This window comes from Pithys albifrons, chromosome 10, assembly GCF_047495875.1.
Source record: "Pithys albifrons albifrons isolate INPA30051 chromosome 10, PitAlb_v1, whole genome shotgun sequence".
Lineage (NCBI taxonomy): Eukaryota > Metazoa > Chordata > Aves > Passeriformes > Thamnophilidae > Pithys > Pithys albifrons.
This window is the reverse complement of record NC_092467.1, coordinates 5,690,817-5,703,520: the sequence shown is the minus strand read 5'-3', so window position 1 is coordinate 5,703,520 and position 12,704 is coordinate 5,690,817. Positions and strand designations below refer to the sequence as shown.

Here is a 12,704-nt window from a genome sequence, read left to right as displayed (position 1 = left end):
TTGGAATGGGCTGCCCAGAGAGGGGGTGGATTCCCCATCCCTGGAGGTTTTTAAGGTGAGCTTGGCCGTGGCCCTGAGTGCCATGATCTGGTAAAGGGCCTGGAGTTGGACCAAGGGTTGGACTTGATGATCTCGGAGGTCTTTTCCAACCCAATCAATTCTGTGATTCTCTGATTATTAATGCAGTAAAGCAGAGAGAGGTTATCAAAGCCTCTTAAGGTCACTGTAGTTTATTTTGATGCTCTAAGAGATGACTTTAAGAAATAAGGATGGAACTCAAGGAGCATGTGGGGACCCTGGAACACTTCAATGTGTGAGTCATATGAGCAGGCTTTATTATGCTTTTTTTATAAGGAACATGACCTTTTTTCCCTTCCTAATTCAAGCCTGGTTTCAGTAAAGGTGGCTGCAGTGTGGTTGCAGTTTCACTCAGTAAGCCATAGCTGTAATAAATTCTTCATAAATAAAAGGAGTCTTTTAAGTATGACAGAGTGCTTGTTTCTAATTTTTGGCTGAAATGTTCAAAGGAACTTCAGTAACTTGGCTTCCTAATATGTCCCTTGGAATATTATTTCTTGCAAAATTTTATTAACAGGTTTTATTTACTACATACTGCAAGTTCTTACAAAGGGACTTTGTAAGTTAATACAGATATTGCCTTAGAGTTGGTGTACCTGTCTAATATTTCACAGAATATTCAGAGCAGATGGTAAACTGCCTGTAACCCTTCTTGCTTTCTTCACTCATAAGTTATATATTTTTTATTCCTGCATTCATGAAATGTTAAGTTCTGTGCATGTTGGAGGGAGTTTATATCTAGAAGAAGAGAATCTTTATAGACTTGTACTTCAGAAATCAGAATATTGGTGTAGTCAAGTATTTTGACAAATGCCTCTTTGTCACACCTTCATATTTTCTCTAGGAGATAAATGTGAGGTTCTGCACCTGCAGGAGTTTCTATTAGAAACCCTGTTTTGATCTGTTCATAACTTTCCAAAACATTGATCTTTCAAGCTGAAATTTACTGCATGGTTTTTTTTGTACAAAGGTCTTTGCAAATCCTTTTTCTTTTTAAGTTTATATATTTTGTTTTCATTTTCACCCAGGGCAATGTGGCAAAACCCCAAATCCTTGGCAATAGCAAAAAAAAAAGTCTTACTTTGACAAAGATTGAAAACAAATGACTAAAGCTTGAAAATACTTTTTCAAGAAAATAACAGATAGTTTGGAGGGGAGAAATGTATTGATCATCCATAACAGTTGGTTGTCTCTGAGGCAAACTTAGCATGGCTGGGTGCCTTTCCATGTGTGTACACAGTTAATTGAATGCACACCCTCTGTTTTTTTGGACCCAGAAGTCTCTTCTATTTAAATCAAGGATCCAAAAAGTCTGGAAGGTCAAGTTTAATAATGAAATATTGACTTTGGGGGGTTTTTTAATTCCTATTTTCCAGAGAAACCAAATTAAACCCCCTGTGACTTTTTAAAGTTAATATTTTCGTGGCAGAGTTTTAACTGTGTTGCATCAATGCTTTTGCAGATTTAACTTTGTAAATTTTAAATGTTAGCGTGTTCTTTCATCTTGAACATTTTGTGGGAGCTCTGATTATATTAGTTAATTATCCCCAGGTTTATATTCAGCACTTTACAGAGAGCCCTCACTAATTGTCTTGTCAGGATTTGAATGGTACCAAATGGAGTTGGACAGCACCATATATATCATATAGATAATTTCTCCTAAACCACTGTTAGCTCAGCTACCTGATGGCATTTCTGTCAAGCAGCACCATTGCTTACTGAAGGACAATACTGAGTTTGCTGATTAGGATCACAAATCAAGTTCTCCCACATACAGGTGCCACTCCCTGGGTGCATTCATGTTTCTCCTGGCAGCTGTCACTTCATTTTTATGTTCTGTGGGCTTTTTCTTTCTAATAATGTGACATTAAGTCTCTCATGGCAAACAGACAAGACCTCTTTCATGTTTGTTGATGCACAGGGACTGTTTTTTGAGCTGGTAAACATCTTGGGACAGAGAAATAATCCTGGTATGTCTCGGGTTGGTGGCACTGAGTGCCTGCTCAGCATTTCAGAATCATCGTTGTACCTCTGAGCCTCAAATGCATGTGTGTCTCCAGCTGTCTACACTTACTCCATATTGTGAGCATGTTAAATACTAAAAATAAGAGGAGTTATTAGTTATTGTGGGATAATTGCAGGGAATTATAAGCACGAATTCTCCAGGGATGTCATTACCTTGTGTTAATCACTTCACCTGTCAGGTCTTGTGTTCTGCACAGGCACACACGGATGAACTAATGAGTAAGCAAGAGCAGGTGACAGAAGCAGAAATCAGTCATGCTCTTATGTTGTCATATAGTCTTGATTACATTCCAAGACTGCTGAGGAGAATTTATAGCTGTAGTAATCTCTTTCCTATCCACTGCACTTAAATAACTGGTATTTTACATCTATTTGCATTTTCTAAGCTGCTGAATGAGACATGAGCTCTGACTGCAGTGATGATAAGCCCAGGGATACAGCGAGTGTATGAGCAGCAAGCTCAAGATTATCATATTGATATCAGCATATAATAATAGTTGATTCTCCTTGCTGCAGTGGAGGGGTCTTGCAAAGAAGGGATAGCCTGGAACTAGGAGCTAAGTAGCAGCTACAGTGATGTATTAGACTCTAAGACAATTAATCTAATTGTTTAGGCAACTTTGTCCTTGCCCCAGATGTCTTTGTCTCATAGAATCATAGAATGGATTGGGTTGGAAAAGACCTCTGAGATCATCAAGTCCAACCCTTGGTCCAACTCCAGTCCCTTTACCAGATCATGGCACTCAGTGCCACGGCCAAGCTCAGTTGAAAAACCTCCAGGGATGGGGAATCCACCCCCTCTCTGGGCAGCCCATTCCAAAGCCTGAGCACTCTCTCTGCAAAGAATTTTTGTTCTGAATGATGTTGTTCTCAAGGCTTTCTGTTAGCTCTTCCCCAGTGATGAGGAAACATTTACCATTTGAGGCAGAGAGAAACAATGTTCTCAGCAGATAAATGTGCTGTAGATGGACTGAACACGTGTCCACGAGGCTTGGATGACACATTTCACTAATGAAAGTAACTTGTGGAGCCTCAGGTGTTCTTGTCTTCATACCATGAGAAACCTTGCACCTTTTGATTTGTGCAAAGACTGTAACAGTGAGGTGTTATGTCAAAATAAATGAGATTTGCAATGAAATTTAAAAGCTAAAATTCCTCTAAAATCTGAAACTGACCTCTGTGCCATGTCTAACAGGTTCTGTGTCCAAGGCAATAATGCAGAGAAAACACAGAGACAGACAAGACTTAGAGAGAGAGAAACTGATCTTACTATGCAGTTGTCACTGAGACATTGAATTCTACGGGCAGAAATCAGTTCCATGGGGTACCTTTAGAAGTTCAGCTGTTGATGCTGAACTTTACACTCAGGTTTGTTAGAGCAGTAGTTGGTGAAAGAGGAATGATTAGCCAGTGTCCAGTGTTGGATGGATGAAGCTACAGGAGAGAGTGGAAGGATTCTCTGAAAAGACTGATTTATACTCATCTGATGGACTGATGATACTTTTTGCCCTGTTCTGGCTGGTGCAAGGGCTTGGTATGTCTGGGGAAATGATGCTCCCTCTGGTAATGGTCTCACCTGCTTGGATCTGTGGTGCATGTTGTGGTGACTGCATGGGGAGTCCAGACTGGAGCCTTCAGGGTGTGTGATGAACAAAACGTGACCTGTGAGCTCCCAAAAGTGGGAATGCAGGTGCTCTGTTCAGCATCTTGTTAGAACAGCATCGCTGGATTCACGTTATTTCTACAGAAAATACCTTTTGCTGTTCTTTGCCTTTTCTAGAGTTGGAAAGACAGTTGGTCAAGAGTTTGCGGGTCCTGCCTTGCATGTTTTTCTAGTCTGTCTCTGTGGCACTGGGAGGCTCTGATGGGCTTTTTGTTTCTGCAAACACTTAGAACTGGCAGCAGGAGACCCAGTGAAGGCTGCTGGTTGTCTGTGCTGTGCAAACACAAAGGAGGAAGTTGCTGCCTCCCAAGAGGCCTTTGCTGCAGGAAAAACAGGAAGCTCAAGGATGAAACCTCAGCTGTGTGCCCAGCTATGCTTGGTAGTAGATAGCCAGCCAAAAACTAACCCACCATGACCTGGTGTTTGACATTGTGTAAGTTCTTGGTAGCTTCTTGACTTATACATCTGAAATCCCTTCTCCAGAGATTGTAAGAAATGGAGGCTATTTTGAGGTCGTAGCTTTTCTTTTGTATGAATGTGCTTGTGTGTAATGTAGGACCAGAGTGTTACACACCTGCTTATTTTAGTTCATTAAGTGGAGTCGAAATTACGAGGTTTAGCCACTGAATTGAAGCCTTCTCCTTGTCCACACTGTCATTTTCAGTTCTGGGAAAGCATCTGTGTCTGAGAAGAGAGTTTATAGTATGTGCTTCTCTTTTAGCATTCATTTCAGTGTTCATTCTAAGTGCTTTTGCTGACTTAATCCAAAGTTTGACAGGCGTGAATCTGCCCATCACTGGGACAGGACTTGGCTTGCTTTCTGTGCCCAACATTGTGAAAATCAAATTAGGGGCCCTTAAATCTGGATATCCTGCAAGGGCTGTAATTCATTTAGCTTTCCTTAAGTGTCCCTCAAAGGCTGGCAATTATAAATCAGTAGTCTCATTTTTCAAAGCTTAATTGGAATGAATGTGGACTGATTTAAGGTCCTTGATAGATTAAAATGCTTGAGCCAGCACACCAAAAAAAGGAAGGTCCCAGTGTGGGCATTAACTCATTTGATGCTGAAGGCATAAAACACATTTGCCTGCTTTTTAGACTTGCTACTGTCAGACAAGTTTACAACAGGTTGTAACTAGAAGGAAGAATTGGTAAATAAAGTCCCAGATCTCATACCCTTGGCTGTGTGCAATAGTTAATAAAAACTGGCCAATAAATGGTCTCTGCTCTTGTTCCTATGAAAAGTCTCCTGGTTACATTTTGGCAACAAGCATAAATTACTTTTCAGATGTCCAGTTTGGCTGTGAGCCAGTACATTGTAGAATAGCTGATTTCCTTACTGTAATTTTGGAACTTGTGGGTTTGTAACTTCTTTTAAAATGGGATTTATGGAAGTGGGAACTAATGGTATTTACTGGAGCTGAGTTCAGGCAGGCCCCGTGCTGTGCAAGTGTCACTTTAACTTCACCACTGATCTCAGAGCTATGGCACCACCTGCTATTCCTGCTGTAGATTTCACAAGTGAAAATGGAATTATCTGTTATGGTGTAGTGGTTTGTAAATTATCTGTGGCAGTGTAGTTCTAAACCATTAAACTTCTGCTGTCTGTGCCTCAAATTAAATATACACTGAACCTTCAGAGTAGAGAGATTAGGGTACATTTATAGTGTAATCTCATCCCAAGGAAGTAGAAACCTTGAGAGAAAGAGTTGTGGTCCCAGCAGTCCTTCCTGTGCTGTCCTCAGGGACAGAGGCTTTGGTTGGTGTTTAAAAGGAGTATCAGCATGGGGGATTGTCTAATGCAGAGCATTAGGATTCTTTGGAATGCTGTACAATCAGAGGGGTTCAAGTTGGGGGTTTTGTTTAAGCAAAACCTTCCCACACTTAAAGGATTAAGGTTAACACTTGAGTGAATACATCTTTGGGAGCAGCTTTGCCAGATGTTCTGGGGAATGTGTCATACTAAGAATAATATATCTTGCTATAGTAGTAACTGCATTTGGGCAATTTGGTATTCCCTAGTGAAGTCAAAATGACAAAAATTTGTTTTGCCTTTGGAGAACACATTGTGCTTAAGCTTTCAATGGACTTCCCAACTCAGCAACAGCTTCTACTCACACATTGCCAGGTGCTAAATCTCTACTGGGGGCTGAGTCAGGTGGACTTTCAGTTCTCCATGTATTTGTCAGACTTGTGTATCTGAGTTTACCAGACTTGCACTGGAGCTCAGTTTTGTCTGTTTATGTCCAGACTTGGAGCTCTCCCTGAGACAACTGTGTGTGTGTTTGGGCATTGCAAGCCTGTCCATGGGCTCTGTGGGTGTTTGGGTGGGACTGTCTCCTAAATGAGGGTGGGAATTGGAGCTAGAAAGTGGATCATAGAATCGATTGGGTTAGAAAAGACCTGTGAGATCATCAAGTCCAACCCTTGGTCCAACTCCAGTCCCTTTATCAGATCATGGCACTCAGTGCCACGGCCAATCTCAGTTGAAAAACCTCCAGGGATGGGGAATCCACCCCCTCTCTGGGCAGCCCATTCCAATGCCTGAGCACTCTCTCTGCAAAGAAGTTTTTTCTGCTCTCCAACTTCAATTTCCCCTGGCAGAGCTTGAGCCCATCGTGCCCCCTTGTCCTATTGCTGAGTGCCTGGGAGAAGAGACCAACCCCCACCTGGCCAGAACTTCCCTTCAGGCAGTTCCAGACAGTGCTGAGGTCACCTCTGAGCCTCCTCTTCTCCAGGCTAAACACCCCCAGCTCCCTCAGCCTCTCCCCACAGCACTTGTGCTCCAGTCCCTTCTCCAGCCCTGTTATGGATGATGTCCTTGCTTAGGTGTTACCATTGTCAAGGCTGTGGCTTCACACTTGTTAGAGGTGAGTGAAGCCAGGTTGCTGACTGACTGAAAAGTAACTGAAAAACCTGGAAAATATTATATGGGACAGAGAGAAGGGAAAAGGGGTATTGGCTGTTGAAAGGGGGAGTCTCCTTCTGACCCTTTCAGAGCCCTCAGGCTGCCTGGGGTTTATGGTGTAGTCCAAGGTAAGTATCACACCTTTGAAAGAAATGCCACATGGCCCTTGCTTGTTGCCAGGAGCAAATCTTGCTCTGGTCATATTAGCTTTTTTTTCCAATCCAAAAATTCTTTCTTTAATTTTAAATTGGCAAATGACAGGTTAACTGCTAGCATGAAAAATACTCTTAAAACCTTTTAGCAAAACGTTTTATATTTTGTTTAAGGGTGAAGTAGTAACTGTCTTTCATTTGTTTCCTAATTGTGACAGGACAAGGGGAGAAGGATTTTAAACAGAATGAGGGTGGGTTTAGGTAAGATATTAAGAAGAAATCCTTCCCTGTGAGGGTGGGCAGGCCCTGGCACAGGTGCCCAGAGAAGCTGTGGCTGCCCCATCCCTGGGAGTGTCCAAGGCCAGGTTGGACAGGGCTTGGAGCACCCTGGGCTGGTGGGAGGTGTCCCTGCCCATAGCAGGGGGTTGGAACCTGATATAGTTTAAGATCTCTTCCAACTCAGACTATTCTAAGATTCTTTACTTGGTATTTGTGAGCCATTTTTATAACTTGCATGAAAGATGTTAGAGGAGCATAATAGTATTACTGTGAATAATGCAAGTCTTTGTGATTGATATCAAAGCACCTCATGCTCTTGTTTTGCATTGTGTTAAAAATTAACAGCTTTGTCCTGAAGGTGGTTTGTGTGCACACTTATCTTAATCTGGGCATTTGAGCCTCCTGCCTGGTGACTTCTGAACTGTGTCCCACGCCAGTTAAGATAGTTCAGGTTCCTCTCTGGAAAGATGGCAATTTATCTTGTTGGTGGTGCAGTGCAGATTGATTCAGACTTCTCCCATTCTCTTATCCACAGCAACTGGAGCAGATCCAGAAGGAGCTGAGTGTTCTGGAAGAAGATATTAAACGAGTAGAGGTGAGGTGCCCAGACATTGTTCTGACTCAGGCAATTTTTCATTTTCATCAAGCTGTCTGCCTTGCTGTGGGGCTGCTGGGTGAAATTTATGGCACTGGAGTCAGTAATGGGAAAATGAACAGATGATGCTCTTTCCTTAATTCGTTCATTTAGTTGATGTGTGCAGGCTGCAGGTTGGTGGCTCTTACAGAATCATTTCTTTCAATTTCTTTGTGTTGGTAGTAAGTATTTTGAGTAGTTGCTGGAAATCAGCAGGCAGTGCATTGATCAGAACCTGTGAGTTTTGCACATTGCAGTGTCCTGGCTGTTTGCACAGGGTGTTTCAATCTCAGCATGTTACCCTCCAAATGGAGAAGGGACTTGAGGGGTGCACAAGAGTCTGGGTAGGAGCAGAACCAGTTCCTGCTGCACACCAGAACAGATCCCTGCTACCTCCTGATTTAATTCACTTAATTCCTCAGTGATAGGGATCTCTTGAGATTTTTGCTCAGAATTATTCTCCAAGTATTTGTAAACCCATCAGCTCTGTCCTTATGAGCCCTTAGCTTCCTCTTTGGGCCTTTCCTCTAATCATTCTGGTGTTTAATCTTGGAGTAGGAGGTTGTTTCAGGAATACATCAGACTGCCACCTCTCAAAATAGCATTCCCTTAGAGCTTCTTGGCAATCAGTTTGCAGGTCTGCTTCTCTCTTCTTGCTCTTGAGCAGCCAGCATGAGCTCCCAACCACTGCCCAAAAGCCTTTCAGGTTTATTCACACAATTTATATGTGAGCTGGTGAATTAACAAGATATAAATACAACTGTAGGAACTTCCCTTTATCTAATAACTGGAATTTTTTCAAACCTGCTTACCTAAATGTTTCTTAGCTTTGGGGAATTAAATACACCTTAGTGTGTTTTCTTGAGACATCTTCATATCTAGGAGAAGCTATTCCCAGAAGCTGTGGGATCCCTCAAAGAATATCCAGCTACCTGTTCCTGTGCTCTTTAATCAGGCATTTCAGTGGCTGCAGCTGGGGTGTGTTCCTGGTGGGTGGTGGTGACCTTGGCTCTGACCCCCAAAGCCTGGGATCTCTTGTCACAAATACCCTACTTTCTGCCTAACAACTAATGGGCCCCTAGTGGGAATTTGAAAGCACAACTAATATTGTCCTGGGCACTCTTTGCTCCCCAGACTAATGAGCTGCTGCATCCTGCACAGCGTCCATTTCCCAAACAGATGAAACACAGTCCCATACTGGGTACACAGCAGTGACTTGGTCTGGCAGGGACAAGGCCAGGTTTATGGGCAAAGTTTATCCCTTGTGCACTTGTCACACAGAAGACTGATAGATCCTCTTTTAAGTCTGGGGCACCACCTTTGCCCTGTGCCTGTTCTTGCCATGACCCATATCCAGCTTTACCTCCCAGCTGGGATGTTAAATAAGTTTGCAAATAGTCTCAAAAATGTACCTAGAGCTTGCTTGCTCTGCCGTGTTTAAGGGAGATGCTGGGTTGGAAGCAGTTGGATGATAACCAAATCTATTGTATTTTTGGAGTGTAAACTCCAGAGCTGCCCCTCTTGGGGCAGTAGGATTTTTGAAACCCAGTTGGAATGATAGAAGAAAATTAATATTTTGTTGGGTACAGTAAAGATTTTTGGATAAGAGCTGGATAAATGTAGACACAGTTAGTTACCTGCTTGGAAAATCAAAAATACAATGTGAGCCCCGTGTATTAGGCACACTCTGAGTTTTGCAGCTTTGGTGTAATGTGATTTTCTGTTTCAGGAGATGAGTGGCTTGTACTCCCCAGTGAGTGAGGACAGCACAGTGCCTCAGTTTGAGGCTCCCTCCCCTTCACACAGGTATGGAGCTTGCAACTCTGCTTGCATTTCAGGCTGTACATTCTGCACTGTGCTGGCTGGTCCTCCCCATGCCAGGCCCAAAACACAACCAAAACTATTTGTGAGTGTCCTACAGTGTTGCTCTGTTCTGTTTCTGGTTGGTATAACTTTTATGTGAACAAAGAAGTGAAGAAAAGGCCATCAGAGTCTGCAGTTGGCCGAGGAAGCTGCTCCAAACCAGATGCTGTGGAAAGCTGATGGCTTTAAATGTCGTGTGGGTTCGTAAACTTGAGTCATAAGCCTTTGCTATGGTTTGGAATATCACTGTTATTCACATGCTGCCTTTCCTGAACACTCTGCAGTTCTGCCTGGCATATGAAAGATCTTAATTTTTTTATGATATTGGTGTCCTCTGCCTTCCCCACTTGGTGTGAACAGATAAAAGCATGGGCTGGGGATAAAAATTTAAAATATACAGCCTATTGATTCTGTTTATCTGCTGCCTGTTTTGATTTAATGAAATGCCTATAATAACGTAGTTTCAATGTGGATTTTTGTCTGCAATAGTGCATAGGCTGGTTTATTGATGATAAAATTGCAGATGTTTCTTTTGTCCAAGTTGCATGTGCCAGGGTTTGAAGTGCTCTACTTTATAGATGTGTCTTTTGGTAGTAAGAAAACTCTGCTTTTATGGGGCCAAGTTATGTTATGAAGTGATCATCTCTCCTATCTCTTAAAAGTAGAGTTCTCTAAACTGTCAGCTTCTGTTGTAAAACTGTGCTGGTAGAATTTTTGCTGTTAGCAATAGCCCAGAAGTAAGTAAGGAAAAATGATCAGATTTCCTCACCTAACGAGACTTAGGTAAGGTGCTGTGATGAGGAACCAGCACTATTGGCTGGGATTTCCTTTCAAGATGCTATTTCTGGACACAGAGACCAGAATCTCTCATATTTCTATGAAGCTCTGGCTGGCCCTGGGGGAAGGGACAGGAATATGGCCAAGTTGGATGGGAATAGCATTTCTAATTCAGCTCTTCACTGCTGCTTAAATTCTTTTTGGGTGCTGGTGTTTTTCTTGACACGGGTTATTGCTGTTTTGCCAAGAAGCATTTTTCTGAAGCTCATGAAATTCTTGTCAGGTTCTACTAGTTTTCTGGTTATTGGCTATTAAATAGATTGTTTTTCTCCATGGTACTGATCCTTGAGGAAAACCTGAGCTCTTACTGGGCTCAGTTCGTTACACATTGAATGCCTTTGGGCTTAGAAACCTTCCTTTTTTATTTCCAACAGGAGATTGTACTTAGGAGCAGAAATGTATCTCTATTACTTGAGCCAAGCTAAGTAACGGGCTCCCAAAGAACTCTTTCATCTGTTGAAAGCTGGAATAACATTTTGAGCCCAAGAGATTTAGTGAGCTTGGCCGTGGCACTGAGTGCCATGATCTGGTAAAGGGAGTGGAGTTGGACCAAGGGTTGGACTTGATGATCTCGGAGGTCTTTTCCAACCCAATCCATTCTATGATTCTGTGATCCAAAATATTTTGGTGATTTTGGCTCAATGTGCCTCCCCTGGGCTCTGCTGGGAGGTGGCAGTGGGTTAGACCATGGTGGGAGTAGAGACCACAGCCTCTTTCTTGGCCAACCTTTTCATACCTTTCTGGCTCCATCTTGGCTGTGTCTTGAACACACACAGGTCCAACACACCAGGAGTGATATATAATAGGATATTTAGGGTTTTTTAGTGCAAATGGGGTTGCCTTTTCCTCTCAGCTTGAGAAGACCCACAATCTCTTTCTCAGTGATGTCCTTGCAGTGGTGTGTGAGGGGAGTGTCTAAAATGCACCAGTTATTGCCAGACTCCTGTAACTTCTGTCCCTGCTCTGTCTTCAGCATTTTGTCTAATTCAAGTAATAAAACTGGTGTCAATTACCATAACCCAGATTCCAGAAAGGTCTACCACTTGAAATTAATTTTCCTTTCAACATTTAATATATGTTTTGAATAATATCTCTGACTTTGCTCCTTGGAAAGAATGCTGCAGAACAGCTGAGAGGAGCTTTAAACTATGCTAATTTTTCAGCTCTGTTAACTGAAATATTTAATCTCAAAAGTGCATTTTTAGAGATGCCTTGAACCACTAAGAATGAAATACAAATATAGTTTGAGATGGATTCACTTCCATGTTAAGAAGATATTAAACTTGCAGAGACTTTTTAACTTATCAGTGAATTAAAATGGTGTATTTAAAGTGAAGTATAGCTTGTTAACATGCTTAACCCCCTGCTAATGAAATATAATTGTATAACACCACTAATGTGTCATAAATAGTACAAGGTTATCACAGACTGGTGCTGAGATGAAGCAAATTTCTTTAGCCTTTGAATTTAAAGTTCAAGAAAATGGAGTTCTTTGGAATTCAGTTTTATCTGGTCTCTAGTGACTTGCCCTTATTCATCTACTTCCTCTAAATCACAGGCTTGCTTCATTAATTTTCTGTTTCTTTTCATTGTTTGTAGCTTTTTTCCTCCCTGTTATTAACATCTTCAAAATGTGAAGTCACTGTGCCTGCCCCCAGCTTCCTTCAGAGGTTCTTTAGCAGCAACCCAGGCCCAGCTCTGATTGTTCAGCACACCCTGGGCTGTGAGCAACACGTGTTTTCTCTTGTGCCTACACAGGGTATGATGAAATATTAAATTGGGTAATAGCACAGCGCTTGTTTACAGCGTTGCAGATTGCTGGGTTTGTGTACTAATAGAGAACAAGAGGGGAAGAATGAGGGAAGAGAACAAATAGTTCTGTGTAGGGTTTTTCTGAACAGCCACTCGTGCTATTTTTGCTCCCAGTAAATGGTGCAAACAGGAGATGGGAATAAGCAATTTCTCTGTGACTGCTATTCAGGAGTAATAGCAATAACAAACTATCACTAATAGAAGTTTCTGGGGGAGGATTCTGATCTAGAAATGAGTTGCTTGGTAACTCTGATTCACTTATTGAAATCCTGATCCTCCTTCCCTTCCATTCGTTCTAATTACCCCCCTCCCACCCCTGCAATGGGGTTTGGAGTCTGCAGGTTGCCACGTTTTTGTTGCTGTTGTTCCAGGTTTATAAATGTCGTGTTGGTGTAGCTGAATTTCTTAACTGAACCTAATGTTGCAGCTTTTAAAACAGAACTGAGAAGGCAC

The 12,704-nt window shown here is 42.1% G+C and overlaps 1 protein-coding gene across 3 annotated transcripts in view; it reads left to right on the top strand.

Annotated features, from left to right (window-relative positions):
- COP1 (COP1 E3 ubiquitin ligase) overlaps positions 1-12,704 on the top strand; it is a 141,844-nt gene that overhangs the window by 19,095 nt on the left and 110,045 nt on the right. For all 3 annotated transcript variants that reach the window (XM_071564761.1, XM_071564762.1, XM_071564760.1), the window contains exons 7-8: positions 7,641-7,700; positions 9,469-9,545. In XM_071564761.1, the coding sequence (XP_071420862.1) occupies positions 7,641-7,700; positions 9,469-9,545 (137 nt within the window). The remainder of the gene's footprint in view (positions 1-7,640; positions 7,701-9,468; positions 9,546-12,704) is intronic.